This window comes from Salarias fasciatus, chromosome 23 (assembly GCF_902148845.1).
Source record: "Salarias fasciatus chromosome 23, fSalaFa1.1, whole genome shotgun sequence".
In the NCBI taxonomy this organism is placed as follows: domain Eukaryota; kingdom Metazoa; phylum Chordata; class Actinopteri; order Blenniiformes; family Blenniidae; genus Salarias; species Salarias fasciatus.
In genome coordinates, this window is record NC_043766.1 from 4,479,470 (window position 1) to 4,507,304 (window position 27,835).

A 27,835-nucleotide genomic window follows, 5' to 3' on the forward strand; every position below is an offset into this window, starting at 1 on the left:
TAAGTCTTCCAGAGGTCATACACACCCCAAAATATTACCGAATCGTTAACAAAACTCCAGTTTGAGCAGGATGTATTTCATGCAGTTTGATCTAGTAATATAATACGTTTCACTAGCCAAGCTTTCCCTGTACACTTTTTCTAAGCAAGTCTTTCAAATGAGGGAATGAGGAGAAATATTTCCAGGCCTGAAGGCGGCATACCTTGCATACATAATTTGGAGGGCTGACAGCACATGAGAGAGAGCCTGCTGTTTGGCCAGGTTGCCGTCCAGACTGAGGAGAATTTTGGCCAACGAGGGCCGATTAGGCTTTGCGCTGCTCTGCCCACTCATCTTGTTGCTTGCTGCTGATGAGTCACTGTCTGACTGGACACCTGCGAAACACAACACCAAAACAATGAGACACACCGTCGGCGCCGTGACGCCACAAGTCGGCACAAGTCACCCGTTATGTCAGTCGCACCTCATCCGAGGTTACAATAAAAAGAGAAGTTACCCAAATAGGACGCCCCAAGGGAGTCCCTGGCGGTCTGGAAAAGGACTGGCTCATGAACTGACGGAGTGGTCACATCCACAGTGGTCCAGGCCACGCTGTGGGAGGAGCCACACGCCACTCTGGTGATCTTTTGTCCCTCCAGACCTTGAACCAAAGTGGGCTTCCTGTTCACTGTGGTGGTGCCGTTTCCCTGCTGCCCGTGGTCATTGTCACCCCACGCATACACCTGAGAGGGAAGCACAAGTGACCGAAACGTTACATGCTAGCTTTGATGGATTTTTTCCACATTTTGAGACATTGTTTGAAGACATTTCAAGCTCTCAATCTCCTACAATATTGACTTACAGCCTCTCATGACACAAAGAGCTCAGATTATTGAATTTCCTCTGAGTAAAAGTATCATACAAGGTGAAATGAAGTACATAACAGGAAAGGTCAGAGGTGCCGGGGAAGTTGAGTGAAAGTCGATAAACCAGCTCTGACTACAAGAAGAGAGACCGATATCTGGAACGGTGCCACGGCTGCACATCGGAGTGCATCGTCTGAAGGCATCACTGGAGCGGGTGAGTACGAACCTGTCCCGTGTCTGTGACGGCCAGACAGTGCAGTGCGCCAACAGCAACATGGACAATCTTCTTGCCTCTCAGCCCCTCCACCATTTGGGGTTTACGCACATGTACGTCAGTGCCATGGCCCAGTCTGAAGTAGTCTCCTTTGCCCCTGTTCGAAAAGACAAACAGCTGATGGTCATGGGACAGTCTGTGGAGAGCTGAGCGATCACACCGGTTCATTCATCTTACCAGGTCCACACCACTCCAGATTTTGTCAGAGCCAGGGAAAATTGTGCGCCACACTCAATCTGGCACACGCCCTGCCCATTCAGTCTCTCAATGTTCTGGGGGATGTTGCAGCCCTCGCTGCCGCCACGACCAAGCTTTCCAAAATCACCATCGCCCCACGAGAACACCAACCCTGGCAAAGATTTAAAAAAAATATTACTAAACGGGAACATACCAGTGACGAGGAAATATAAACTTCTATTAGCACCTCCATTGCCGGAGCTCTCATAGGACACAGTGAAGCACTTGTACAAACCTTCATCAGTGAGTGCAAGGGTTTGAGCGTCTCTGCTCCCACAGGCCACCTGGATAACACGATGCCCCAAAAGTACTTTCACCTTCGGAAAAGAACAGACAACATCAAATCACAAATTGTGCACAAAGAAAAAAATACAAATAAACCAGGAAACAGAGATGTGTCTCGAAAGGTATGTTTTCTTTATTCCAATCAGCTCATAGGGCTGCAGACTAAATGGTGATCACACTGACACACAGGTTAAGGACGTGGAAGGCGCAGACATACCAGTTTTGGCCTCAGCTGAGTTGTGTTGTCGCCGTGTCCAAGTCGGCCGTATTCACCCAGGCCCCAGCTGTACAGCTCCCCGCTGGAGGTGATCGCCGCGCTGTGGGAGCTCCCACAGGCAATGTCACGGATACGCTTGGTCTTCAGGGCCTCGATTAACCGAGGCTTGTCGCAGTTCCTAAAGCAGAGAGCACTGGTTTCTTAATTTTTAAATAACAGCGAGCATGTGAAGCAGTTTCATAGAGAACCAACTGAATTAGGAATAATCTACATAACTGTTAGAATGGTGCACAGACAGCAAGAAAACGGGTTATTTTTTTTCTCAGCTTTACAATCATGAGCAAACAGCTGATTATCACGCAATAACAGACATGATTTGTGTTTTAGCCTCTTCAAATATAGCAAATACATCCTGGAGTGTCCACACATTCTAAAGGCTGTTGGTTACCTAAAAAGCTGGAGATTGACCTCATGTATCAAACAATGAAGCTGCACTGCCAATTTTCATCTTTAGATTTTGAGCTGGCATGACTCTTTTTTTTTTAACTTTTCTTTAATTAATAAATCGCTAATATAAAACGGCTACAACTTCGCTCCATGGGTTCCATATACATCTTTACCCATGAGAAGACATGCAGTAATTCAGATCATACTGTTAGCAAGTGTAAATTTGGGAGAGAAGTTGTCTGCAGTTCGTTTGTTTATTCTCCATTAACCAGGATTTTGAGCGAAATTTTAAAACCTCCGTACAATTTCAAAGGCAAGGTCGACATCTTTGTGCCATAACATACATTCTACTGAAGTGTCCCAGTTTGCCATCGTCGCCTTCACCCCAGGAGAACACCTTCCCGTCCACAGTCAGGGCCATGGCGTGGCGTCCCCCGGAATGCACAGCCACTTTCTTCACCACGTAGTTACTGAGTGCTGTGATCTGACGGGGGATTGGGATGGTCCCGCTGGAGAGTCCCAGGCCTAACCTGCCGTTCGTCGCCTCTCCACATGCATATATTTTCCCCTCCACGGTCACTACAAACAATGGCATCAATTAAAAGCTGACACTCCAGAGATACAAGTAAATTCACCGAAATGATCATCTGACTCACCTGCAAACAGACTTTTGGAGCCACCGGCTACTTGCACAACGTTGAGTGCAGAAAGTGTTTCGGAGAAGGAGGGCACCTTGATCTGTGAAGAGTAAAAACAAATGTGATTAGAGAGTGAAAACAGTCACTCTGAGGGAGCGTCTCGTCCTGAGGGTCGCAGAGTCCACACACCAACGGTTACGCAACATCCTCCAATGCCCTCACTGCCTGGTGAGGGCATTGGAGACACAGCGTTGACAAAACAAGACACAATATATAACAGCAGAACAACGTGAGCACCTCCACTATCCACAAGTCATCTTTCTCCATCGAAGTACGGCCTTCACTCAGAACAGCATCAAAAGCCTCCGAAAGTACAGTAATTCATCATAATACACAGTGGCATTCTGAAGTCTGTTACAAAACAAATATTCCAATTCAGCGCCTTGATACTCAAGTTTTTTACTAAATATTTGTTTTGGTTTTTTTAGGGCTGTCAGAGTTAATCACATTAATCGTGATTAATTAATGTAGGAATGACTAAAGATTAACTTTTTTTAAATTATAATTAATCACATAATTAGGTTTGTAGTAAAGCTCATGTCCTGAGTTTCTGTTCGTTTCCAGCGTATGTATCATTTTTCAACAGAGCTTAAATGTGTCAGTCTGGTTCGATACTACAATATAACATTAGCATAAAGCAATATAAAAATGTATTTATGAGCCCCGCCTTCGTCTCATAGACCCCCATGTTATCCGAAAAAGCGCCGGTCAGCGTCAGCCAATAGATTTCGAGCTTCCGTCTTGTCGTGCTGTCAATCAATATGTGCACGCAGCCAGAGAGCACGCGCACTCGCCCAGCAGAGGAGAGTTAGCTCTGCAGCAGCCGCCCGCTTACCTCGGATATATCCACTGTCTGCTGAACATCCACCGTAAACAGCTCAACATGTAGAACGCTGTAGGACTCGGAGGCTCTCATTTTCACCCGACAGATAATGCGCGTCAGCGCGTGCACAATTAAAGGGGCGTGGCTTGGTTGCTCATGAAAGCAGAGGGAGGGCGGAACCTCGAGACGTTGGATTAAAAGAAATCTCTTTCAAAACTCCGGACACGAGCTTTAAATCCGTCTTTATATTTTGAAAGAAAATCCAACGTGGTCACAAAAGAAATTATTTCTCTGATTCCCGATCAAGACGCTCTGGTAACAAATCAGTGGCTGCAGGAAACCTCCAGGCTGAAACTTCAAGAAGGACTTTAAATTCAACTTCTAAACTGATTGTTTGGACTGATGAATGCGTCATGGGCTGAAAACTGCCTTCAAATGCAAAACAATACAATTTCAAAAATGGAATTCAAAGTGTCACTAATCCAGATTAACTAAAGAAACAATGCAAATAATTGCAATTTTAAAAATGTATCTTTTGAAATCCCTAGGTTTTTTTTTTTTTTTTAACAATTTTACAACAATCAAGCTTTTAAGTGTTTAAAACAATTGAAATTGTTTTAAGGAAATAAACATAATGCCTAATAGACACTTTCCATATGCAACTCCTACTGATTATAGATGCCTGCTATTTTACCATGAAAACACGAAGAGTTCTTTATGTACCAAAAAAAAAAAAAAAACCTGGAGTATAACAAAAACAAACATGTAATTCTGTATACAAGCAAAGCCTAAACTGATTTCTCAGAGCTTAAACACAAAAAAAAATCTGAAAAATGATGAAGGAATGTTTTCAATTTTACTCAAGATCGAAGAGCAGATGACGAATTTGGACAAAATCATTTAAATCGAAGCCTAATTTCTTCTTAAAAAGTACCTTTGAACCCTTGAGCCCTCCCAACTGGTCCTTGTCATTCAGCCCCCACACAAACACTTTGGTCCTGATGGTGGCTGCAGACTCCAGGCCTGACGACTTCTTCCGTACCAGGCTGAAAAGCAAACAGACATTGTGCTGTAAAATCCTCAGAACTCCATTTATTTTTATTTATTTTTATTTTTTTTACACAAAAATCAAAAAATGATGCAGCTTATTAACAAGATATTAAAGATGTCCTTTTTTGGAAATAAGGGTAAATGTAGGTTGTCTCTTCACCCAAAATCATCTGTACATATGACCTCAACAATTCTCATTCAACACAAAGCCAGGTCTCTTTCCATTTTAGAAAAAGTTTTTTTTGTTTTTTTTTTCATATAAGGCAGTACTTAAATCTTGACTGCTATTGAAAAAATCTGGTGGCATTCGCTGGACTTTTCCTATTCTTCCTAAAATTCAGTAACCTATTTTCAGAGTAGGGGCTGCAAGAAGTCTTTATTGTTTTCTTTTCCAAAAAAATATCAGCAAGGTACAGATACAAAGCGTGCTGCTATTTTAGGAAATCGAGCAAACCAAAAGGTGACCCAGAAAGCATCCAGCTATGAAGTGAAAAGCCACACAGGGGACCATCACACTGTAACTGACTGTAACATTGCAAACTTTAAGGCATCTGCTTCTGTACACTTCTGATTTATGGCAGGTTGTTGGAGGATGAGTATTTATCCATCAGTTCATCTCACCTCCCAGTTGCAGTTTTGTCATCATCCTCCTCTTCATTATCGGAAGCGAGGAAAGGGACGGTTGCCAGGTCTTCATCCTCCGCTCGGATGCGCCCCACGATGCCAAGTCCGTGAATCTTGCAGTCTATACCTGAGCTGCGACACTGCTTAATAGCAATCTCAATGTATCTGTGATACTGGAAAGGAAGAGTCAGAGTTACGACGAGACTGCCGTCACCACAGTGGAGCTGATTTGAGCCGTCTTAAGCCCACCAACCTCAGTGCAATCGCTAAGGAGGAGCACAGTCGTGTCTGTAGGATTGATGTTGATTGTCTTGAGCTCAATTAAGTTGTTCAAGGAACTTCCACCTGCACACAAAGAACCACGTCGTCATTGAACAGAGACGGTCTCAAGCATCATAATTTGGGTGTGACTGTAACCCACCTGAAAAATATCACAGAAGAACCATTTAGCCTTTAAATTTTTAGGCGTTCTGCCTAATTAAAACTGAAGTGCTGTAAATGCTCCAAACTCCAAACCAAAACTGAAATGTCCGGGAAACCAGGAGACATTACCTAATTTGAAAAACTAAAATACTGCGCCAATATTGTGAGGAGCTCTTTATCAATTCTGTCAGTGAAAATGGCCTTAGTGATGAGCAGAAAAAGACGCAGTTTCTGTCGATTTGTGTTGTAAAACTGCTGTGAGAGGAGTACATACATTGTGTCAGGAATCATACTACATGCTACCATTACTACAGAGGTTGCCAATACAAAAATGACAGATTACTAGTTCAGTTTATTCCCAAATACGCTCATATGCATGCGCTCATTTGCCTAGACAGCTCTGGAAAGCTCAGGTGACCTGATATAATTGCTTTGAGATGCATCCTACTTGACTGGATAAGAACACGCATAGAGACATGTTTCTGACAATTTGGGAATAAACGTCCTCTAAACTGTCCAGGAAGTTGAAAAGATCATGACTTCGTCCACAGACTATATCTGACCAGCGGGATTCATCATCGCAAATCACACAATAAGAGCTCTTCTGACGTTAAAGAAATGAACAAAAGTAAGAGGAGTTGGGCATTCGCCTAAACTTGACTATTCATTCTGATGAATTAAAGCAACATCCTGTAAAAAATCCAAACCAAATAGTAAATGAAATCACCTGACACCACCACCAGTGAAGGCATGTAGCTACTGTCCGCTGGGTCTACAATCATCTTCAGTCTGTGCACAAGAACGTCTGGAACAAGCTCCAGACGAATCCAATGCTGCAAAGAAAACAGCGAGACAAGCACGTGGGTGATGTACTCCACTTCAATGATGCTGCCTGAATAGACCACCATTAAGAAGGTGAGGTGTGTGCCGTTCGATCTCCCACCTTTCCCTGGGAGCCAGAGGACTGCCAGCACTGATCGCTGCAGTCAATGAGCCTTGAGGCCTGGTTAACCGACGACGACACATTAAGGCCCTTGACGGCACGGGACCAGTCGTCGATCAGCATGCCGCGCTGGCTGCTGTGGTGCTTTTTGAGCTGTTTTCCTGAGCGGCCACAGAAAGCTGGAGACTGGCCTGATGGTGGAGGAGAGAGGCACATTCATGCACATGCAGGCTAATACGAGAACGACAAGGAGATGAAATGATGGCCCGCACGTGACTCACCTGGCTCGTTGATCCTGCCAAACAAATGCCTGGTGTTGTGTTTGAGTGTCTTGAAGCAGTTCTCACAGTAGTCAAAGTCGTCGCAATTTCGGCACTTGAATCTGGGGCCGTTGATGGGAAACATCTGACAGCCGTCACATCTGCAGGCAGCATTGTGTGTTACACCAGAACATTAGACTGTAGTACATGATAAATTAATCTGGGATGCATCTGTACCTCACTCCAGGATGAACACTTGGCACCAGCTCCATCTCAGACAGTAAACCAGTCCAGTGGGACTGCTGCGGGAAGTCCACGATCACATCCTTCCCATTGGCACTGAAAGCTACAAGAACACTCATTCGGTTTAGGTTTGGATTACAGGATTGTTTTAAAGAAGTGACTAAAGGCTACATGTATTTCTGCTCACCTTTCACCACTCCGACACTCCTGTGGGTGACAGAGCCCCATTTGTACTTTGGCGTTGTGACGGTGGGTTTGACTCTCACTTTGTCACCAATCTTTATATGTGAAGGAGAGCTTTGTGGTGGGAATCCTGTAAAAGGACAAAGAAAAAAAAGCGCAGAACTGAACTGAAAGTTCTTCACTTTATATTGCTAACTTGGGTTACTTGGACATGGATAATATTTTCAGATAAAAGCAGAGAAAATTGAATAAACAGAAAAAATCAGAGGAAAAATAGCCCGTCGACAACATCATGGGTGTCGGTCAGTTCAGATTTCTGCTTCATGATAAAAAGATAAAATGTATGATTATAAATTTCTCAAAAAAGAAACTCCTAGAGTACAATGATTTATTAAAAAAAAATTAAAAGACTAACTGTTTAACAGTGCTGCACTGACATTTCATAGAGCCGAGTAGTTAATTTCCCTCTTTCTTCTCCTGCAAATCCCAAACTTCAACATACCATACAGATTAAATAACTTCACATGATAATTAAAATACAAAACTAATACACATAAAATGGATTATGCCAAAATGAGTCAGCATGTGTGCCTTGTTGAAGGTGTGTCATTAGCACTCTTGCTGAACAGTGAGAATATCACGGATTTGAGTGAGCACTTGGGAGTGTCCTGCTAGGTATCCAAGTTCTTTCTGTCTGTACATTGGTATCTTATCACCGTTCAATACATGTTTGTATCTCAAAATTAGGTGTGAATGTGTGTTTTTTCATCTATGTTTGCTCTGGCAACCTGTCTGTACCCTCCCTTCACCCAGAATATTGTAAATTAGTGGACATTTTTTATTTCTTTTTCTTTTTTTAAAAGATGACACAGATGCTCTGTGTCTCAAAATGGCAGAGCTATAAGCAAAATAAAGTACAGTGACACTCAATCATGGCAGCATCCTTTCATCTAATCTTACCCAGCAGCTCGATGTGAATGTAGCGAACCCAGTATGTGCCTCCTTTCTGCTGCCAGTCACACTGCACATTCAAGTCGTGAAGTCCATCTCTGTCCAGCTTTATCACTTTCCCAATGTCTCCATCATACACTTCCTCGTACGTTCTGCAGCACTTCACCATCATCCCCACCTGCAGAGTAACCAATGAGCCATCAGAACCATTCCACATTTCCATCAGCTAGTTTCAGTGAAGCCGTAACGGAGCCGTGTCGATTTACCTGAATGTTCTCCCTCACATACACAGCATAATCATCATTGCTTTGGAAATCGGCTCTCTTCTTGAATGTCTGGCTCTCGGTCACCACTGCGCCTGGCGGCTAATAAAAAAAGACAGAAAATGGTAATTGTGAATTTATCGAATCAAGCCGTCAGGGCAATGTAACAGGCAGCAACACGAATGATTTTCTCAAAAGGAGTAAAACGGAAAGTAATTCACCACTGAAAATGTTGGCTCAGCTTCCTCCAGCTCCTCCAGAACCTCCTCGTCAGAGTACTCATCGGACACTGTGTCGGCATCCGACAGCTCAGTGACGTGAATGTCGGGATGGTCCAGCAGCCAGCTCACAAGAGCCTCCACACCTGATGTGTTACACTCTATTAGTCTCGGGGCGTATGTTTTAGGGTGCCATATGAAGAAGCTCTGCTGTGTTACGAGTGTTGGAAGAAACTCCCAATCTCAGATTTCTGTTAAATGGCAACACACCTGGAACGCCTGAGGCGCTTCCCGTCGTCCCCGACAGCGACTTCAAGGCAAACTCGATGTTTTTCCTTGGGAAACCCATCTCCATGAGCTGGAGGACTATGGGTAAGGGGGGGACAGGGGAGGTCTTCTGCTTCTTCTGCTTGGGAGGCCTGACGTGCTGAATGGTGACAGGTGTGGTGGCCTCGCTAGAGCTGCTCTCCTCGAACAGCGGCGAGGACGGGTGGGCCGATTCGACGGCCAGGTACTGACACACCGCCAGAGCAGCAGCCTATACACACACACACACACACACACACAGCCAGCGTTACAGTCCAAACTAAACAGGAATAGCAATGCCAATGTAGCATCGAAACTTAATAACACACCTCCATCTCCTGCCGGTCAAAAATGGCTTTGATGGGTGACGGCTGGGTGGCAGCAGACAGTAGCTGCTGCAGGAGGATCAGCGGAGGCAGAGGACCCTCGGGAGACAAGTCTCCCACATCTGGAGAGGACACCACTGGATCCTCTGCACACAGAAAGAAACAGAAGCATGGTCTGAGAAAACACAAGAGTTAGCGACAACAGTGCCCGAGACAATTATGTGACTTGGCTACACGTGTTCATCCAGGAAGCTTGATGAACTGTGTATACACAGTTCAGAGGATCAAGTGTCCAATGTCCACAGTAATACCGATTTGTTGGGACTCATTTTTTGTCATATGTAGTATTTTCTTAAAAGTGCAAACAATTCTCATCAAGAACCAATAAAGGAAAAACAATGCTGAAAAATAAAATGTTAAATGGCCATAAGACAAGCCAAGGGGCGCCGGCGTGAGCGCAACTCGCTAAAGAGTGAGAAATTTCTGTGTTTTTGGAAAAACGTTTGAATTCAAACAAAACTACCAATTTAAAAAGGTTAAAAAAAAGGAGACTGCTGCAGTTCTTGTTTCCCCTCATCACATGACCCAAGCATGAACATTTAGAGAAAATACATGAGTCGCTGCAACAAAAAGACAGCCGCACTCCAATTGTAAATAAACGTCAAGGGCACTTGAGAGCACAGACCTTCCCAATGACTTCACCCCTTTCACTGCTGTTTTTACGCCCAGTTATCAGGAATCTGTGCTTCGTGTCTGCTTACCACTGGGGTTGGGGCCAATGTCAACAACTGCTGGCTGGGAGAGGATCTGCCTGAGTTTGTCCTGGTGAGAGAGCAGGGCCCGTCCCGCCTTTAGAATATACAGCCTCAGCTGCTGGCACCGCAGCAAGTGGATGTCCACCTGGTCAGCTGGGGACACAGTAAAGTTCAATTAAATGCACGGGTTTGGACTGGATTGAAGAGCTTTATCACTGAACACTGGACAAAAGCAAGTGGGAAAAAAAAGTCTTCCAAAATTGTAAAAGCATTCAAATTGATGGTCTAAGTTATGGCATTTGAAAAAAAAATAAAAAAATGTTAGTATTATATTTATGAGCAATGAACAAGACCAAAATGTCTGCACATCTGTACCGTACCTGTGAGCCCTCGGCTCAGGGACTTCTTCATACGCTGTTTCTCCAGTTTACTTCCAGCTAAGCTGACCAGTTGGGCCCAAACAGCCAACATGGGCTCAGTGAAAGGCAGGTTCTGCACACTGAATGATATGACGGGCAACTATTGGACAAAAAGAAAGAAAAAAAAAAAAAGGTCACATAGTGAAGGGGAGCCAGTCTGCGAGTTATGAGCATCTGTGACAGTCAGTCCCGTACCGGTTTGAGATGGCTGAGCAAGCAAACCCTGCACGTCCTCATCTCATGAAACTGGACAGTGATGCGTCCCTTCGGGGTGATGCGTGTGACGGTTCCTTCGCCGTACTCCTCATGAACGACCTGGCCACCCAGCCTGAGGCGCCCATCGATGCCGCCAATCACTGCCAGCACGGCCATCAGACTACCCACTCTGGGACCCTCCGAATCAGAGAAATACTCCTCCAGGAAACACTGAAATCAGAGGGATCAAAATAATCACTTAGAACAAGTGCCGGTGTCAGTGACGTACAGAAATAGGCGAGAAGTGAGCACATCACTGTGAATTTTAGGGTTTCACATCACAGTCAGTGAAAGCAGTGCGATAAATCTTACCGCTTCAGATTGGCAGCCTGCCATGATGTCCCCAATGGAGCTCAGCTGAGTGTTGATGTAATCGTTTATCAGGCTGTTCCACTGACCGAGCGAGTGCAGAGTGCGCAGAACAGTTACAATCTCCTCCGCCAGTGTGCTGCTGTGAGTGGCCGTGAGAGACGCTTGTGGTCGGGACTTCCTCCTTCGCAGTGAACCTTCTGTGGAGAGGAATTAAGATTAGTGGTGGTGAAAAAGAAAAACCATTATTTTTTTTTCTTGTCTGGTTCCGGCACCTCGGAGGAGGGGCAAGTCTGAAGAACAGGTGCTCAGGAGGCTTCCTAAGAAGTTGAATAGCTTCTCTACCAGGAACTTCATGTCCTGAGAGCGCTCAGTCTTGTCCCATGAAGGAAGGACCGCCTGCAGGAGGCGAAGGGCCAGGATCTGGAAACGCACAAAGGAGGCACAAGAAAAACAATGACGCTCTTTAGAATTTTCTGCATTACTAACTATTTATCAAAGTATTTCAGTCCTGGATGTGTTGAACTCTCAAACTGTGGTTAAAAATGAAAAGCTGCACTTTTGTCTTGATATTTTTCCCCTCTTTTTATAATTATAAAATACTGTCTGAAAAATTGCGTCTTTTTGAAGACTTCACTTGAATCTTCAAAGATAGACATTTCGGTATCTTGTAGAAAGGAGACAACAACTTACAAATGCGATCCGGATACGTGCTGTATGTACAGATATAAGTTGGTATGGAGAAAATTTCACACACGTGAATCTGATGTGTGCATTTTCATCAAGAGGCTCCAAACTTGATTGTTTCATGTGTTTTTTTTGGACGATTACAAAATGTTCTCATCAAAAACACAAACTGAGATCAATGCAGCTACCAACCTGTCTCTGCAAAGTGATGGCGTTGAAGGACTGGTGTCCCTCGACAATTCGGATGAGCAGGCCCATCCACGCAGATGTGCTGAGGGTGCTGCACATCTGCGGCATGAGAGCAATGCTGCGTATGAAGCCCAGGGTGCACCAGCTCCTGTGCTGCTCCCGAGACACCAACCGGTGAGAGTGACAGCCTGGCAACAAGAACAGGTCAAGTCTAAATTACATTCTTTCCAGCAACATCTTGGGAAAAGGAAAACCTGGGCAAGAGCTCAGTTACCCGATTTGTCATTAGCGCCGCTTTCCACGAGCATCCTCAGCAGGCCACACAGAGTTCTTGTTGCATCGGTTTGCAGCACGTCGGCATAGATCCCCGCGGACAGAGACAGTGTCTTCAGCAGATTGACTGTGCTGGTGAGCATCATGGCAGTTGGATGGCTGCTTTTCTCCATCAGCTCACCTTCTGCAGGAGAAAGAGAGCGAGAGAGAAAAAATAAATAAGGTAAATGGTTATAAAGGTTAAAATTTGAACATCTAACACATAACTGTGGACCTCCACTGGGCTGTGCTGTAGACCGACCTGTGTCATCCTCTGTGTCCGAGTCCTCGGTCGGGGGCTGAGCAGCTGGAGGTGGCTCTGCGAGTTTGAGGTCATATTTTCCCTCTTTGCCCATCCTGTAGGAGTTGGTGCTGCTGGTATCCCACTGAACTCTGATCCAGCCATCTTCACCCAGCTCCCCGATAACTCTGCCGAGACCTGGCGCTGGACCATCCTGAAAAAGATGCACAGACGTTAGGGCAATAAACATCAGGCATTTTACGCTGCATTTGTTAATGTTTACAAAAAAAAATAAATAAATAAAAATAAAAAGGCATGCTAAATGTATCTAGATACCTGATCTCCCCATTTCCAGTCAACTCCCCTCATGACCCTGGTGCCTATCTTCATCATGGCAGCCAGTTCAGGGCCAGAGGCAGGTAAGGGGGTCGGGGCAGCCTCCTTTCTGGACTCTTCCAGCACTGTGGCTGAGCCGCCGTGTGCACATAAACTGAGGTCCTCCTCACTGCTGTCTGTGCTGGGACCTGGAAATAAACAAGAAATGACTCAAGTCATCAACAGGCATAGATTAACCTTCTTCTGGTCTATGCAGTCCGTTTGTCTTCAACCAGGTGGTACTCACCGATGAGACGGAGTATACTCTGAGTGAGAGCCAATATGCCAGAGTTCAACAAGAGACTGAGGTTGTTAGATCCATGCTTCAGGGAGAGCATATGTATCATGGCCAAGAGGAAGCGTGCCTGTGGAATGGTTCCAAGGCTTGGTCCTGCTGGGTTTTCATTGGTTATTGTCTGCAAAGGAACAGGCTGCACGCCTGGTTACAGGAACACGTCGTCAGTACGTTAGTGACAAGCTGACAAAACTGAGCTATCAAAATTTAGCAACCAAAAAAACAGATCTCATCATCCTTGAGTAACAGAGGACATGTGTGGCAGATATGAAGACCTTGATGGGAGCCAGCACCTCCCAAACATGATTTCTCTGAATTCACAGCAGTCATCTGCTAGCGTCACTCACCGAGCTCTTTAAAGCGAGCGCTGGCCTCAAGCAGGATGTTGCGAACGTTCTGAATAGCCCAAGAATACAACTTTCCAAAGGTGACCTCCAGAAGCATACGGTTGAAGGGAGGGATCAGATCCACGTCCATCAGGCAGTCAGACAAGGGCTCTCTGTACGGGAAATTTTAAACATGAGGAGTTTTAATACTTTCAGCACAGGTTCAAGAAGACACTAAAAGACGCCATGAATAATGCATTTTAACTTAAAGATAATGATCAAATTTGACAAGGAGTAACCTACCCAATGTTGGGCCCTTCAGGTATGACCCTCTGCCAGCCGCAGAGCATGGCGTACTGCACAGACGGCAGCAGGAAGCTTTTAGAGGCCAGCTTCAGCATGGTGTCGATGCCCTCCAGCCTCACCTCGGCCCGCTCCAGCTAAGAGGAACAAAGTTCACATGCGTCATGACTTCTCCAATCGATCAAATGGCCTAAATCGATGCTGCAATGTCACAGTAACATATTACAATAACACTGCAACTATGTACATATTAAAGCAAACTAAACTGAAGAATTAAATTAAGAGTTACTTTCTGACGTCACTTTTAATTTTTAGTGACGAATAAATTTAGAACTTCTTTGTTAAATGCATGGCAGAAATGCGGTTACCTGCTTCAGAAGGCATTTCCTCATTTTCTCCACATCCAGTGGCTCCTCTTTCAGGGCAAACTCCACGATAGTGGCCATAAGGCTAGACTGCAAAAAGGCACCCTGAACACTGTGCTTCAGCCACCGGTACTTCTGTACATTGGCCACAGTGTTTAAAAACGGCTGCAACTTGTCCTGCTGCAAGGACAAAGGACAACATGAGGATAAAAAACTTTGAGAACAACCCCTTTATTTTTACCGTTACAGACATTTCTATAGATTACAATGATAAACTTAACAGAATCAAAAGTGATTCAGCTCTTTGCACAATTTTCTGTGAGACACACTAGAACAATTTGTCATTTTCGAGATGCAGAAAAAGAAGAAGAAAAAAAAGCACTTTATTTTCTTTTCAGCATGAATAAAAGTACCTTCGCTGTCTTCCCAGTAGGTGATTTCCTGTCAGCAGGCGTGGGGCTGATGTTCACATTCAGTTCTTCTTCATTGGTCCCTTCATTCTCCAGTTTTGTTTCTTCAACGTCCACGGACTCTGACTTCTTAGGCACTGAAGAAAATAAGACAGTGGAATTCAGTGATGGTTAGTGCCTTGTGTTGGTGAGTTCTCATCACACTGCAACAGGTTTGAAATACCCCACCTCTTTTTTTCCTCCGGTCCCTGATGAGTTTCTGCGTGATCCTCCTCCAGCGAGGCTGGGAGCTGAGGAGCTTCAGCTTGGACACTATCGACAGGTCGTTGCTCACAGCTGGACGCAACTCGTTGAACAAAAAGCGCAGACGCTCGATGACTGGGGCGCACACCTCCTTGTACGAGCGGCCCTGTTCCTGATGGGTCTGACGTTAGAGGGACAAAGTGAAAACGGCATTAACAGGCACATTATTTTTATGTTTTTGGCTTAAACAAACTAATGCATATCAGTCTATTTCTAAAAATAAGTTTAGTATTTTTAAATCAATTTTTATCCAACAAAAAAAAAAAAAAGTGCAGTAAAGTTCTTTTTTGCAAAATCTTTTGGGAGGAGAAAAAAAAAATTTACAAAGCTAATTATCCGAGAGACAGGCTACTGTACAATTCAAGGCCTTTTCCCTACTAATGATCGTTCTAACATTTATGGCAACATGAAGAGCACATTATCAAAGCAACAATGGTGTGTTTTTGAAGTAGGGCAGATTATTCAAGTAACTAATTCAAATGTATAAAGCACAAAATCGTATGTGTAAAACACAAACTACATATCAATTCATATACTTGCACAAACCTCTCCCAAAATAGGTTTTACTACCTTTTTCCCATTCATCCTTAAAAACAATTGTTACATAACTTAACATTTTTTTCATCTAGCTGCATAAGTACTTTTTAAATCTCCTTTGAAACATGATTATGTTGTTTTTTTTATTGAGATCTGGACTACTATTGAACTGGTGGTTTATGTTTAAGCCAACAAACGGATGAAATAAACATTCTCTATAAACAAACTGGGCTTAAACAGTCAATATCAGACCAGCTGATCAGTAATGCTCAGAGTTTCTATGAATAAACGGCGATAATTCTAAGCAAAGTGCACAGAAAGACAGTGAAAGTTCAAGCTAAAAAACTAAAACCATACCTTGATTAAAGAACACTTTGCCTGGTAGACCATGCGGCAAACATCAATCACTGATTTCGGGAGGGACCTCTGCTTTCCTTGGTCCACACCCAAGGCACACTGACTGACAAGTGACAGAGCAATGTGGCCTGTGAAGAGACGAGGTTTCAGACGAAATTCATTTCAGGGGAACCAAAAACATCACACTCTCAGAACCTCAGCGAGACAATGAGCGAAGATGTGCTTGTTGCGCCACCTCCTCAAAAGACAAGTCTGAATCCAGTTGCTAAGTTACCGAGGTCTTGATGCTTGAGCAGACAGCAGAGCAGCAGGCGGCCCACTTCCTCCACGGGGTGCTCCGGGGGAACGGTGATGGGTGTGATAAGGTGGTACTGCTTACAGCAACGCTCTATTTGGCATAGGAAGTCCTACAAACACAAAGCAGAAAGGTTCATCAGCGCCACGCCTCCCAACAATGGCGCCCCAGCCTCTCCGGGTGTTCTTGGACTTGCACCTTCACAGTGTGGTCTTGAGTGTTGTTGTCAGCAATGGCCTGGAGGAAAGGCTGTGCGTGGTCGCTGAGGGTGATCCTGCGGGAGTAAAGCTTGGCCCTGTCTGGAGTGGTGGTACCCAGGGAGCTGCAGTGGTCTTCGTCCTTCTCCTCGTTGTAGTTGTAGTGGATCTGGCTGGTCTGTAGGCCCCCGGAGAAGATGGAGGACTGAAGCCATTCTGTGTGGAAAGATCACACATTCAAGTTTAAGTTGAACTGCATCCAAGTGTTCACGCTGAATCTACTTCAGAATGTGTGCACCCACTTTCACATTCGATCTCCATGGAGGAAAGTGGGGTGCTCTTGGCCAAGTACGAGGCGTGAAGACCGAGCAGCAGCCCCAAGTTCCTTTCCGTGTCAATGAGGGGGGACGAAAGACTGCTGAGGTCTGGAGTAGTAACCGTCTCCTGGTTAGGCTGCAAATGATGAAAAGCCACAGCAATTACACAAAGGAGAGTCACCAACGGCTGCTTTTACACGTCGTGAAATGGAACAACCTGTACCTCCATATACTGGCCCACACAGAAGGCCTGCATGGACTCCTTAGTGTCTTCAAACTGAAGGGCGGCCTCCAGAGCAACCACTGGATCTTCTCCTGCAAACTGGGCTGCAAAAGGAGGAACACCGTTACATCCAATGGCATCGACAAGTGCTGTCGTATATTTAAGTGGTGAGAAAAAGAAAGACAGAAGGACAAAGTGTTTTTTAAACGTACCCAATATACTATTTCCTGCCAGTGATTGAGACTGAGCCTGGAAGTCTTTGATGTCGTATACTTTTCCGTCAATCACTGTCCAGAAACCGCCATCTTTGTTGTGATTTTCCAGGTCAGCCTTGCGGATGAGTGACACCTCCTCGTTGTTCTTAGAGCTCTGCCCTGTGAAGAAGGACCCTGCCACAACAGCAGAAAACCTGGTGAATTCCCCAAACGCAAACTTAATTTATAAAAATCTCCTGAAAATTCCTAACATAAACTGATAAATGTTGAGCTCGTCAAATACAACCTGCGGTTTTCATTTGATCTTAATAGTGGTGTGATGTGGCAAATAATGTGTAACAATGCAGCACAGCACAAACAATTATATTTAGATAAATTGCCAGAACTGTGGAAATAGGTGGCTTCTCTATTTTGGTGCAGTTCAGCAAATTATAATACAACCACAAAACACATAAAAATAAGTAGTTATTTCAACTCAGTATTTCTGGGATGTTTTGTCAAGATTCTCATGCTAAGTGCTGTGAGACTGAACATGTTTCCATTAGCATGTTACAAATCAGACTGAACTGTACCCATAATGCCGGGCCAGGTCAAATCTTCGTTATCGTCCCTCTCATGCCCTGGGGCCAAGTGATTGAAACGGTCCAAGTGCTCCAGAAGTCCAGCCAAAAGAGGGATCGAACCGGTTTCCTGCATCAAACCAGCATCCAGGGTGAGGAGCAGGATGATGGACAGCACCAACTCAGGCAGGAGAACCCCTGGCAAAGAAAAGAAAACAATGAGGCATTGATAAACATTTAATGAGTACTTCAAAAGCATGCAATTTTTTGGAGGAGGAATTACCAGTTAGATCTCCTTCAATAACTCGAGAGACTTCGGCAAAATGCCGACGACCCGTAGAGGCAATGCTTGTTGCCACTGGCAGAATGTCACCAATGTGAGTGCAGAGCAAAGCGATGTACTTTTTCAACAAAGATCCAATTCCCAGAAGCTCCGGATCTGCAACAACACCAGACAATTTCAACTCAAACCACAGTTCATTTACCAAGAGGGGGAGTACGAATGAGAAAGAAAGCATTTTAGTTAAATCATGACTCACTGTAGCCATTGACATTCTCGACGCCATCCAAACCCAAGTACAGCTTGCTGACCAGCAGCCTCTGGAAGCGCAGCAGCAGGTCCAGAGAAGCAGAGCGCTCCTTACTCACGTGCTCTGCTTCCAGGTAGTTGGAGATCCGGCGAGCAACATCTTTCAGTCTGGCGATGGTCTGGGACGCAATGTTCCTGCGGAAGACAAAGGTCTGAGTCTTCTGGAAAACCGCAACAGTTCCCAAAGTAGATAGCTGCATCACGGTGGAAAGTGCAGGCACCTCAAGAGTTGCTGGACAAGCTGCACCAGAGGTAGAATTTGCTTTCCCGCCGATTCGTAAATGCCTGTGTTGATGAGGTCTTTGTCCAGCATGGTACGACAGCGGTGCATGGTGGAGGCATTAGCTTCCTGCTCATCTATCTCCTTCTCTTTCTGCGCTTCTTTCTTCGCTTCAAAGTCCTGTTATTAAAAACAACACAATGTGTGACAAACATTGCTAGTGTTGATTAAAACCATTACTCAAATATTTTATACTTTTGCTTAGCATCCAACATGTCCAAATTATTGTCCCGTAGATTTATTTGAAACACTGTTGAAGTCGAAAAATGAACTGAACAAGCATGTATGATTAACATTTGCATTGACTTATGTGAGTTCAGGAGTTATCTGCTTCAACCATAACCACAGCCAAATGGACAGGAAATTAAAGATTCTACCAGATGTGACTCTAGACCTCACTAAGAGGTTTTTGGATTTCAGGAATGTGATTATTGATAGAAGCCACAATAGAAAACCTCTTGCTCTCTTTCACGTCATCTATCAAATATCCAGCAGCACCGAATTACCAGTTCCAACATTACTTCAGTGTCAAATAATGACAATACTGAACTGAACATGCATGAGTAACACCTGGTTTGTATAAGCTGGTGGCAACTCTGACATTTTTAAGCGAGCAATGCAGCGCCCAAAAGAAAATGAGGCTGGGGTCAAATAAACACTGAAAGCCGACAAGCATGTCTATAAAAGAGTCCAATAAGAAGAAATTGGGCTTTCAGCTTGGGGTCCCAAACGATTTGTATCAGACTGAAGGAAAACTGGATGAGCTTTGTATTGTGCCAGAATAAGATAAATGACAACATTTTAAAACCACAAATCGTGAAAATGCATTCTGCCAGATTTCCACTAAATGCATAAAGCATATATGAAAATTAACAGAGAATTCCCCCGATTAATCCGTCTCCTGCATTGATAATGGAAATTAAAAGGTGCTCAGGCATTTCTATGGATGATAACAACTAAAACTAATTTGCACAGACAACAGGACTTATTCAAATAAAATCAGTTTGGATTTAAAGCCCGCAGTCCAATCCCAATTTCCATGTGGCATCATAGAAAAACAAGATATTTTGAGTTCTGAATACACAATGAAATAAATGAGAGCGGAGTGAAGGCCTTAACACACTGACCTGTATCTCAGCAGTGATGGCAGCATTCAGTGCAGACTCCAAACCCCCGTCGGCCATTAAACTGCTGACCAGCAGGTCAATCATGAAGCGCCGTCCAGGACTCACGCTCATGTCGTTTCCCGATGCTGCATAGGGAGGAGAAAATTTAAAAAGTATAATAGTGTTTGTTGTCAGTGCAGTCACAGTAACCTGAGTCAATGGACTATTAAGTGTTTGTTAATGTGAAGAATCAGTGTAAGCAGATGTTGCGGTTAGCCCTCACCAGCATTAGGCAGGAGGGAAGACAGCGCCCGGGCCCTTTCCTCAGCTGTGGGCAGCAGCACTGACCAGCCACTCTGGAGGACAGCCTGGGCGGCTGCTTGCACGGTATTGAGCACACCAGCATTACTTGCCAGCACGACTACTGTCTGTTTCAGGTTGTTGAGCAACACGCTGCCGAGCCCCAGGCCCAGCTCCTCTGGATCCACCTGGTTACTGATGGCAGCGTGGAGCTAAACACACATTAAAAAAAAAAGAAAAGATTTAGAGCATCGATTAACAGCCATAGTGTTGTGAATAAAATTGTCTGCAAACACTGTGGTCTATATTTGTAACCCATGAGCAAGAACATCATCCATGTAGTAGAATGAAAGACAAAAATCATTCCAATGTATCATGTAAATTATTTGTCACTATGACCGAGTGTACTGGAGAGATGGCTAAAACAACAAAGCCTGAGCAGACTGCCACGCACCTGCAGCCTGAGCAGGTTGAGTGTGGCGACCACCATGCACTCCTTCTCCTGTGGAGGAGGCCAGTCAGAGCTGCCGTCCATCCCCTCGCTGACCTGCCGCAGGAGCAGGTCCAGTTGCTCAAAGGTCATCGGACAGACGTCCACCACAAAGGGCACGCGGTGTCCAACAGTCCACTCTGAGCAGGAGGACCAGACAAAACTCTGGAAACAAAAACGGAAATCTTTACTTTCCAGTCCACTGTCATTCCAAGCACATTAACATCAGCTCTGTATCTCACCTGTCCTGGGCCACAGGAAATGCCCACTATGTGTTTGGAGTTGAGCCCTGGAAGTGCCTTAGGCTGCTTCTTGTTGGAGAACAGCGTGTCAAAGTGCTGCAGTTTATCATTGCTGCCCCAGCTGTGCACTTCGCCGTCGTCCGTGAGGGCGAGGCAGTGTGTGGATCCCACAGCAATGTCGACCACTTTCTTTCCTGATCGCAAACGCGGCACAGAGTCAGTCTTCGTTTTGTGCATGATCTCCTCAAAACGGTCTCTTTTTAAACACTGAACTGAACTCACCCTGCAGGCTGTCAAGCAGCTTTGGATAGCGGACGTGCTCGTCTGTGCCATGGCCGAGACGCTGGTTGTCTCCCTTCCCCCAGGTGTACACCTGGCCGTCTTTGGTGAGGGCCACTGAGAACTGGCTGCCACAGCACACCTTCACTATGTCAAGGTCCTGCAGCTTCTCCACCAGCTTGGGAGTTTTACAGCCATCACTGCCACCTCTGCCCAGTTTCCCGTAGTCTCCATCGCCCCATGACCACACCTGGCCTGTGGATACAGGAAGAGAAGGTACATGTGGAGCTTTATCAAAACGCCCATCATGGTGATTATCACAAATTGTCAACGTCATCTACTGTTCAAGTAATCAACAAGTCCAAAGTATAACTTCCTTAACTTGTGTGACAATAGTCTAGAACTGTAATGAACTTAAAGAAATGTAGTTTACATTTGCTTGTATTTGATTACTCTTTACTCATTGTACTTAAATACTATATATAGCATTTAAATACTATATACTATATACAGTATTCCACAAAAGGGCCCAAAAAGCACTAACGTTGGTGTATTAAATAAATACAGTAAATACTGTTTCTAATGTCTCTGGCAAAAAGAATACCTACAGTACTAAAACACTAACGTCTAAAAATATATAAAATACACAAAATACTCAGTACGATAACAGGACATGTAGAATGAACATCAGTAATGAAACTAGAAAAAAAATTAAGCTTTTTTACCTCTTATGTGTATTACCGGTATGTGAAGTTATACATGACACTGTTATTTTCCACAAAAGGGCCCAAAAAGCACTAATGTTGGTGTATTAGATCTTAACTTACAGGCTTATATTTTGTGGAATTATTTGAAGCACTCGGTATCAAAAAGTCCACGTTGAAATGTTTTTTTTTCCTGTATGAATTCTTCACAATTTGTCAGCAGCTGTCAAATGTCAAGGCAGCGTCAACCTGATTTTATTCAGTGTGTGATAACTACCCGCACAGTTATTGATGCTTAAAAGTTAAACATGTTTTACTGTTGGAAACTGGAAAAGACTTAGTTCTTGAATCATTACACATGAATAATATCCGTACCATTCTCTGTCACAGCCAACGTCTGGGCATCACCACTTCCACACGCCACGTCCATCACCTTCAGTCCTTTCAGTGCTGTCACCAACATGGGTGTTGTCTGGTCCTCGCTGGAGCCTAAAAAGTAAGACAGCAAGACGAAAAATATAATAATACATTTAAGGGTCTGTTCATGAAACTTAAAAAACATAAAATGTACAGCAATGTGTTCTGCATTATCGTCATTTTAAAGTTCCACATTTTGCAACTCTAAACATGCCACTATCTAATTTTTAAGAGTCTGTGGAACTCACCGTGGCCCAGCCGGCCGTAGTTACCCCTGCCCCAGGTGTACAGCTCTCCGTCTGCTGTGACTGCAGCGCTGTACGTACTCCCACAGGCCACGTGGACCACGTGCTTCCCAGTTTGCTTCCCATTGAACGTTGCGATCATCGTAGGTTCTTCTAGGTATCTGATGGGGGAAAATAAAGAGCGGATATGCGTCAATATCAGATTGAAGAAATTTAGATGGCAGGAAGTTGACCTGATTCTCCTGAAAGATCAAAATATGTGCTACAGATGCTAGATGCCCTTTTGGAGGGATTTAATAAAAATTTGGAGGCCTGAATTGTTTCTTCCATGTGTAAAAGTAGTCAGCTTAGACCTTCATTGCTTGGGCATAAAAGATTAATAACAATGTCCTACATTCGTCAGATAATGTAATGAATATTTTCACCATCTGTTTGATCTATTATTCAAGTGAAATTGATTCCAAAAAATGAATTTTGAGCTCCCCAAATCCCAAAATCTCAAACTTTTATGAACTGTGAGGGTCTTTCCAACACAGAAAGATCAGAAGAACAACAGCCTTCTGTCCTTCGTGACCAAGAGTAAATACAGAAGCCAATCAGCTTACGTGGTGTCTCCGTGTCCGAGGCGGCCGCCGTCGCCACAGCCCCAGGAGAACACCTCGCCATTGGTTGACAAAGCCAAGTAGTGCTGCCCATCGGGATGAGCTGCAAGCTTCACTATCTTCCGGGAGCTCAGACAGTGGATCAGTATGGGAGCCTGCAACAGAACAAGCCAGTGACTTTATTCACTGTAAAACAGCGGATACTTCACAGAGAAAAAGTAAAGAGAGAGAAGCTGCAGAACTGACCAGGGTTGTGCTCTTGTAGTTCTGGGTGTAAACAGCGCCGCTGCTGGACAGGATGAGGAAGCCCTTTTCTGAGCAGACGACCTGTGTGACTCCGAGACTCGAAAGGGCTTTGCACTGAATGGGTCCATTAACGTTGGTATTACGTTTCCAACCTAATAAGCCCCAGGCAATCACTTCTTGCAAGGTTCCCTAGAACAAAACAAGAGAGACCAGTTGATTTTGAGCTACTGCAGCAATTTCTTCTTTTAGGCAACTACACGGTAAACAGCATTTCACATATGAAGGTGGCTCGGTTTATAAACACTGATTTCATTATCCTTAATCTAGGCAAACGTACAATCAAGTGTGTGCACTCTAGTGTGTGAGTGTAAGCACATGTGTGTGAAGGAGTCAGTGTGACTGACTGCAACGAGAGCTTCGGGACTGTAAAAGCTGTATACACATAGTGTAGGAGAAGTGTCTTCAATTAAGTGTGGGGGCAGCATCACTGACCTACATAAACGCATGAACAGGTTTTAAAGTGAGTGGGCACCTTGTGTGACGTTGGGGAGTTACAAAGTGGGGGGCTGCAGGGAGAAGCCAGACGGTCCAGGTGAGCCATGATCACCACAGCTGTTTGCCGGAGATCAATAGCCAGATCATTATCCTGAGGCAAGGTCAGGTAGCGCAGGAAACTCTCGTTTGGACTGAGAGGGGCTGCGAGGATCTGGAAATCACAAGAGCCAGTTCATGAGCATCTTCTTGCATTATCATTTGATCTTGAAACGACTGTCTTGCTTTCCATATTTATAACCATTTTTGGATTCGGTCATTTTTACCTCTGCTTCCTCCTCGGGAACAGACTCCTTCTTGCTGCTGTGTATGTTCTGAAATCGCTGCAGGAGAGGCAACAGGGGAGCACTGGTTCCCTGGGTGGAGCGCTCATTGTCCATCTCTCTGGTGCCGCTTTCCCAAAGACGTAACAGGAGCAGAACGGCAGACAGGAGCTGACTGAGAGTACAAGACAGCAGAGTGAGCACTGAGGGGAAAACAGTGAGGGTCACCCCGAGCAGCTGATTTGAGTCTACCGTTACCTGAGAGTGCCCCTCTGAACCGCCAGCTCCAGCAGGATGGCCAGCGCAAGGTGCTGGTCCTGAAGAGGGATGTTCCCCTTGGTACTGGCACTACCATGTACATCACTGACAAGAGAAAATCACCAGATAGCAAACTTTACACCACAGAAATACACTCCAATCAACACTCTGTTAAAGATTACATTCAAGAATATAAGATGAGGAGCTTTGTATGAAATAGGGAGAGGCCTCACGGTTCATTCTCTTGGATTTGCAACACGGTTTTTATACATAATCAGCTTTTACTCTCTTTATTCTCTGAAACAGATTAAATACCAAGGCATCATATCTTTAACTTAAATAAATAGGTGGTCAACAGTAACTTCTGCTATTATCTTGTGAACCTAAGTAGTTGGAGGAGTAGGCAGAAGATTAGATGCACCTGAACCAAGTTCTGACCTGAATCAAGAGCTGAATGCATCAGTTCTGCAGTTATTCTCCTATCCTGACTCAAAGTATTTTTGTTTGCTTGAAAATACACTTAAACTGATTATCTTAGCTTCTTTTGTGATGTTTGCAAGAAAAACAACATTGAAAGTTTTTGGAATTGTTCTTGTTTGTTTACACAAGTTAAATACATTGAAATTTTCTTGACTCAAGCCATCCCAAACTGAAGTTGAAATCCAGTCATGACAATACAAAGTAGACACAGATACTCTGACGCTTCATCAGAAGTCATTGTCATCTGTAAAATTGTGGAATAATAAACACATTTCAAATAAAACATTTGCATACCGTCATAACATAAGAATGCCACTGACCTGAGGAACTTTGTGGCCCTCTCAACAACTTCTAGCCACACTGACGATACGATTCCTTCATCAAACAGCGTGGCCTCTGGTAGAGCACGAAGGGCATCCAGAGATTCCTGGAGAAGCTCGCTGCACAGGTCTGCATCATCTCCTGCACCAGACGACAGACGCATACAGAGGAGACGTTAGGATGTCAGGAGCTTGACTAGTCATCTCCCCAAAAACAGCGCATCTCCTCAACACAAAGCCTTCTGAGGTAGCCAGGAAGCAGTTGATCGAATGTTTCCAGGGTCAAAAGAGACAAGGCGAAGCAGGCTTCAGTTCCTACGTGCCTCACATGTAGACCAGGCTTCCTGACACACACAATCAGCCCTTTAAAGACTATTTTTTGCTCCGGCTTTCCATTAAACAATAACTTATTTCATCACTACCACCAACATCAAACCTTTAATGCCTTTCTGAATCACTTTCTTTGTAAAGCACTGTGAATTGCCTTGTATCTGAATGGTGCAACCTGCCTGAAATGTACAAACGGTGCATGTGATAACACCCGTGCTATTCAGCTGCCTCACTTGTGCACGCTGTCATTTACACATCATTGTTGTAGTCACTCATTCAATTCACAATGTTAATGAAAAGAAAAAAAGCTCTGCAACATTTGTGGCCTAGCCGTGTCTTCTGGTCTCTGGAAAAGAGAACATGCTGTTGCGCTTTTGTTGATCTCGCCATGTATTCCAGGAATACAGCTACAGCGAGGATGAGGAGCTTAACTGGCAGTATCTGTGTGCACTGCTCATGTTACAGGAAGGCTACAGAGCAGAGGTCTGTGCTTTGTTCCCACCCAGTCCCTGTGGACAGGCAGCTCTCAATCTCACATCGGTGAACATAACAAAAACAGCATCGCTACTCTGAAAGCCGGTGAGGGACACAAAGAAAGAAACATTCATTGCTAACTCAGCTCTTTAGTGTTAGAGTTATCCTCTCAAGCAATACAGGCAGATATACCATCAAACTTTTGTTCTGTTGTGGCTGTGAAGCATGTACTTGCGCGTACCTGAGGAGGGCTGCAGTTTAAAATACCCCATTCCGGTGCAGCTCAGCAAATCAGCACTGACAGAGTAAAGCTACTGAACAGCCAATTCAGTTTCTCTGACGTGTTTATCGTCAACGGTTTCTTCCCCTGCAATCACAACTTCTTAGGATCTCAGTCGTGAAGGAAATTCATGACGACTGAACTGCAATGTATACCGTTGCAGTTTTAGCTGATGACTATTATTGGAAAGACGGCCAAAATGCCCCATGAACCCTGCTCTACCACCAACCACAGTTCTTCCAAAACACTGCATTGCGAAACATGTTTACGACTGTGTGTTGTACCCCCAACCCTCAAGATGCTCTGCATGCTTCAGATGTCGCTCCACTCCAATCTGGCACCTGATGAATGAGTGTTTATCAAGCTCTGCAAAGCCTGATAAGTTCCAACAAATAGTTGGAAAATTTTTTATCTTACTAAGGAGGAGTTGTTATTAGGTGTCACTTTAAAAATGCTCAATACTGTATGTGCCATTCATCTCTGGAAACTATAATCCTAGATAAGGAGACTGTATAGACGACCTGTGTATTCAGAAGGGTTCGAGCTCACAGCACTGTATCACCCATGATGAGGCAGCATTTTAATCGACAGCTGTGACGCACATAACCATTACCTTGACAGCAGCAATCACTGCGACTACCTCTTCCCTGTAGGTTCCCTGTGACTTTCTTACCTGACCTCCACGCTCGACGCAGGAAAGCAAAGGCGAAAGACAGAGCTGCCCTCGAGCCAACTCTAGCCAGACCTTCCACACCTTTACTGGCAGGACGAGGACTGAAAAAAAAAAAAAAAAAAAACAGGAAGGATTGAAGAAGATGGCGCGTTTCATGGAATCATCACTTTTCAGAAGATTTTCAAAATAATAAAAGGGATAAAAACTTAGATATAATATGAGAAAACCTTTACTGTGTGAATTTAGGAACACATCGGAAGTGTTTGGCAACGTGGTTGGAAAACTTTGAACATTTCTAGAAGGAAAATATTAATTCTGCACACTTGTAATCTAGGATATTGATTTAGAATAACTCATTAGAAAAACTCAGTTGTAGCTGCCACGGAAATCAATGTACTGCTTTGGGCCTTGTACAGTCCAAGTGTCTATCCGTCTATATCTGCTCTGCCTTAAAGAAATGACAGGACAGCCGTCCTGTCTGAGCCAGAAGATTCAAGCTACCCAGTGAGTGTGAAGTGATCACTGCAGACACAGTGTTCATCTTCGGCTTTAAAACCAAATGGACCTTCACCAAAATTCACCCAATCACTTTTACTTCCGAGACCGTTGTCTGGCTGCTCAGACAATGTTAAAAGATATTCAGCATCTTCACACCAGGTTTTAAAACTACTCCAATCATGCCATTTCCACATGGTTCAGAGAAAAAGGCATCATTGTTATATCTTTCTTTGAGAAAGGTTTCACGTTGACTTTTAAGTTTTAGCCGAATATGCCCCTCAAAGTGTCATTCTTCAAAATAAGCCACCAGTGAGGTTGGAATAATTTAATAAAAAACATCTAAATA

At 44.3% G+C, this 27,835-nt stretch overlaps 1 protein-coding gene across 2 annotated transcripts in view; it reads right to left on the bottom strand.

Moving 5' to 3' along the window:
- herc2 (HECT and RLD domain containing E3 ubiquitin protein ligase 2) overlaps positions 1-27,835 on the bottom strand; it is a 48,586-nt gene that overhangs the window by 11,684 nt on the left and 9,067 nt on the right. For both annotated transcript variants that reach the window (XM_030083839.1, XM_030083838.1), the window contains exons 6-65: positions 26,992-27,092; positions 25,235-25,376; positions 24,435-24,539; positions 24,180-24,351; positions 23,894-24,067; positions 23,362-23,550; positions 23,119-23,270; positions 22,517-22,674; positions 22,227-22,340; positions 21,151-21,402; positions 20,869-21,062; positions 20,591-20,791; positions 20,120-20,348; positions 19,858-19,982; positions 18,672-18,850; positions 18,401-18,585; positions 18,145-18,300; positions 17,874-18,059; positions 17,299-17,475; positions 17,087-17,190; positions 16,849-16,999; positions 16,548-16,762; positions 16,329-16,461; positions 16,055-16,182; positions 15,086-15,281; positions 14,861-14,994; positions 14,451-14,627; positions 14,083-14,219; positions 13,801-13,952; positions 13,406-13,597; positions 13,120-13,307; positions 12,805-12,997; positions 12,505-12,687; positions 12,234-12,418; positions 11,630-11,777; positions 11,358-11,554; positions 10,986-11,216; positions 10,752-10,890; positions 10,378-10,524; positions 9,620-9,762; positions 9,255-9,522; positions 8,988-9,130; positions 8,770-8,868; positions 8,513-8,681; positions 7,557-7,682; positions 7,364-7,472; positions 7,148-7,287; positions 6,867-7,057; positions 6,651-6,756; positions 5,754-5,845; positions 5,498-5,673; positions 4,761-4,872; positions 2,962-3,043; positions 2,650-2,884; positions 1,859-2,036; positions 1,592-1,673; positions 1,297-1,468; positions 1,072-1,216; positions 497-722; positions 203-374 (exon numbers count right to left, since the gene is read on the bottom strand). In XM_030083839.1, the coding sequence (XP_029939699.1) occupies positions 203-374; positions 497-722; positions 1,072-1,216; positions 1,297-1,468; positions 1,592-1,673; positions 1,859-2,036; positions 2,650-2,884; positions 2,962-3,043; positions 4,761-4,872; positions 5,498-5,673; positions 5,754-5,845; positions 6,651-6,756; positions 6,867-7,057; positions 7,148-7,287; positions 7,364-7,472; positions 7,557-7,682; positions 8,513-8,681; positions 8,770-8,868; positions 8,988-9,130; positions 9,255-9,522; positions 9,620-9,762; positions 10,378-10,524; positions 10,752-10,890; positions 10,986-11,216; positions 11,358-11,554; positions 11,630-11,777; positions 12,234-12,418; positions 12,505-12,687; positions 12,805-12,997; positions 13,120-13,307; positions 13,406-13,597; positions 13,801-13,952; positions 14,083-14,219; positions 14,451-14,627; positions 14,861-14,994; positions 15,086-15,281; positions 16,055-16,182; positions 16,329-16,461; positions 16,548-16,762; positions 16,849-16,999; positions 17,087-17,190; positions 17,299-17,475; positions 17,874-18,059; positions 18,145-18,300; positions 18,401-18,585; positions 18,672-18,850; positions 19,858-19,982; positions 20,120-20,348; positions 20,591-20,791; positions 20,869-21,062; positions 21,151-21,402; positions 22,227-22,340; positions 22,517-22,674; positions 23,119-23,270; positions 23,362-23,550; positions 23,894-24,067; positions 24,180-24,351; positions 24,435-24,539; positions 25,235-25,376; positions 26,992-27,092 (9,687 nt within the window). The remainder of the gene's footprint in view (positions 1-202; positions 375-496; positions 723-1,071; positions 1,217-1,296; positions 1,469-1,591; positions 1,674-1,858; positions 2,037-2,649; positions 2,885-2,961; positions 3,044-4,760; positions 4,873-5,497; positions 5,674-5,753; positions 5,846-6,650; positions 6,757-6,866; positions 7,058-7,147; positions 7,288-7,363; positions 7,473-7,556; positions 7,683-8,512; positions 8,682-8,769; positions 8,869-8,987; positions 9,131-9,254; positions 9,523-9,619; positions 9,763-10,377; positions 10,525-10,751; positions 10,891-10,985; positions 11,217-11,357; positions 11,555-11,629; positions 11,778-12,233; positions 12,419-12,504; positions 12,688-12,804; positions 12,998-13,119; positions 13,308-13,405; positions 13,598-13,800; positions 13,953-14,082; positions 14,220-14,450; positions 14,628-14,860; positions 14,995-15,085; positions 15,282-16,054; positions 16,183-16,328; positions 16,462-16,547; positions 16,763-16,848; positions 17,000-17,086; positions 17,191-17,298; positions 17,476-17,873; positions 18,060-18,144; positions 18,301-18,400; positions 18,586-18,671; positions 18,851-19,857; positions 19,983-20,119; positions 20,349-20,590; positions 20,792-20,868; positions 21,063-21,150; positions 21,403-22,226; positions 22,341-22,516; positions 22,675-23,118; positions 23,271-23,361; positions 23,551-23,893; positions 24,068-24,179; positions 24,352-24,434; positions 24,540-25,234; positions 25,377-26,991; positions 27,093-27,835) is intronic.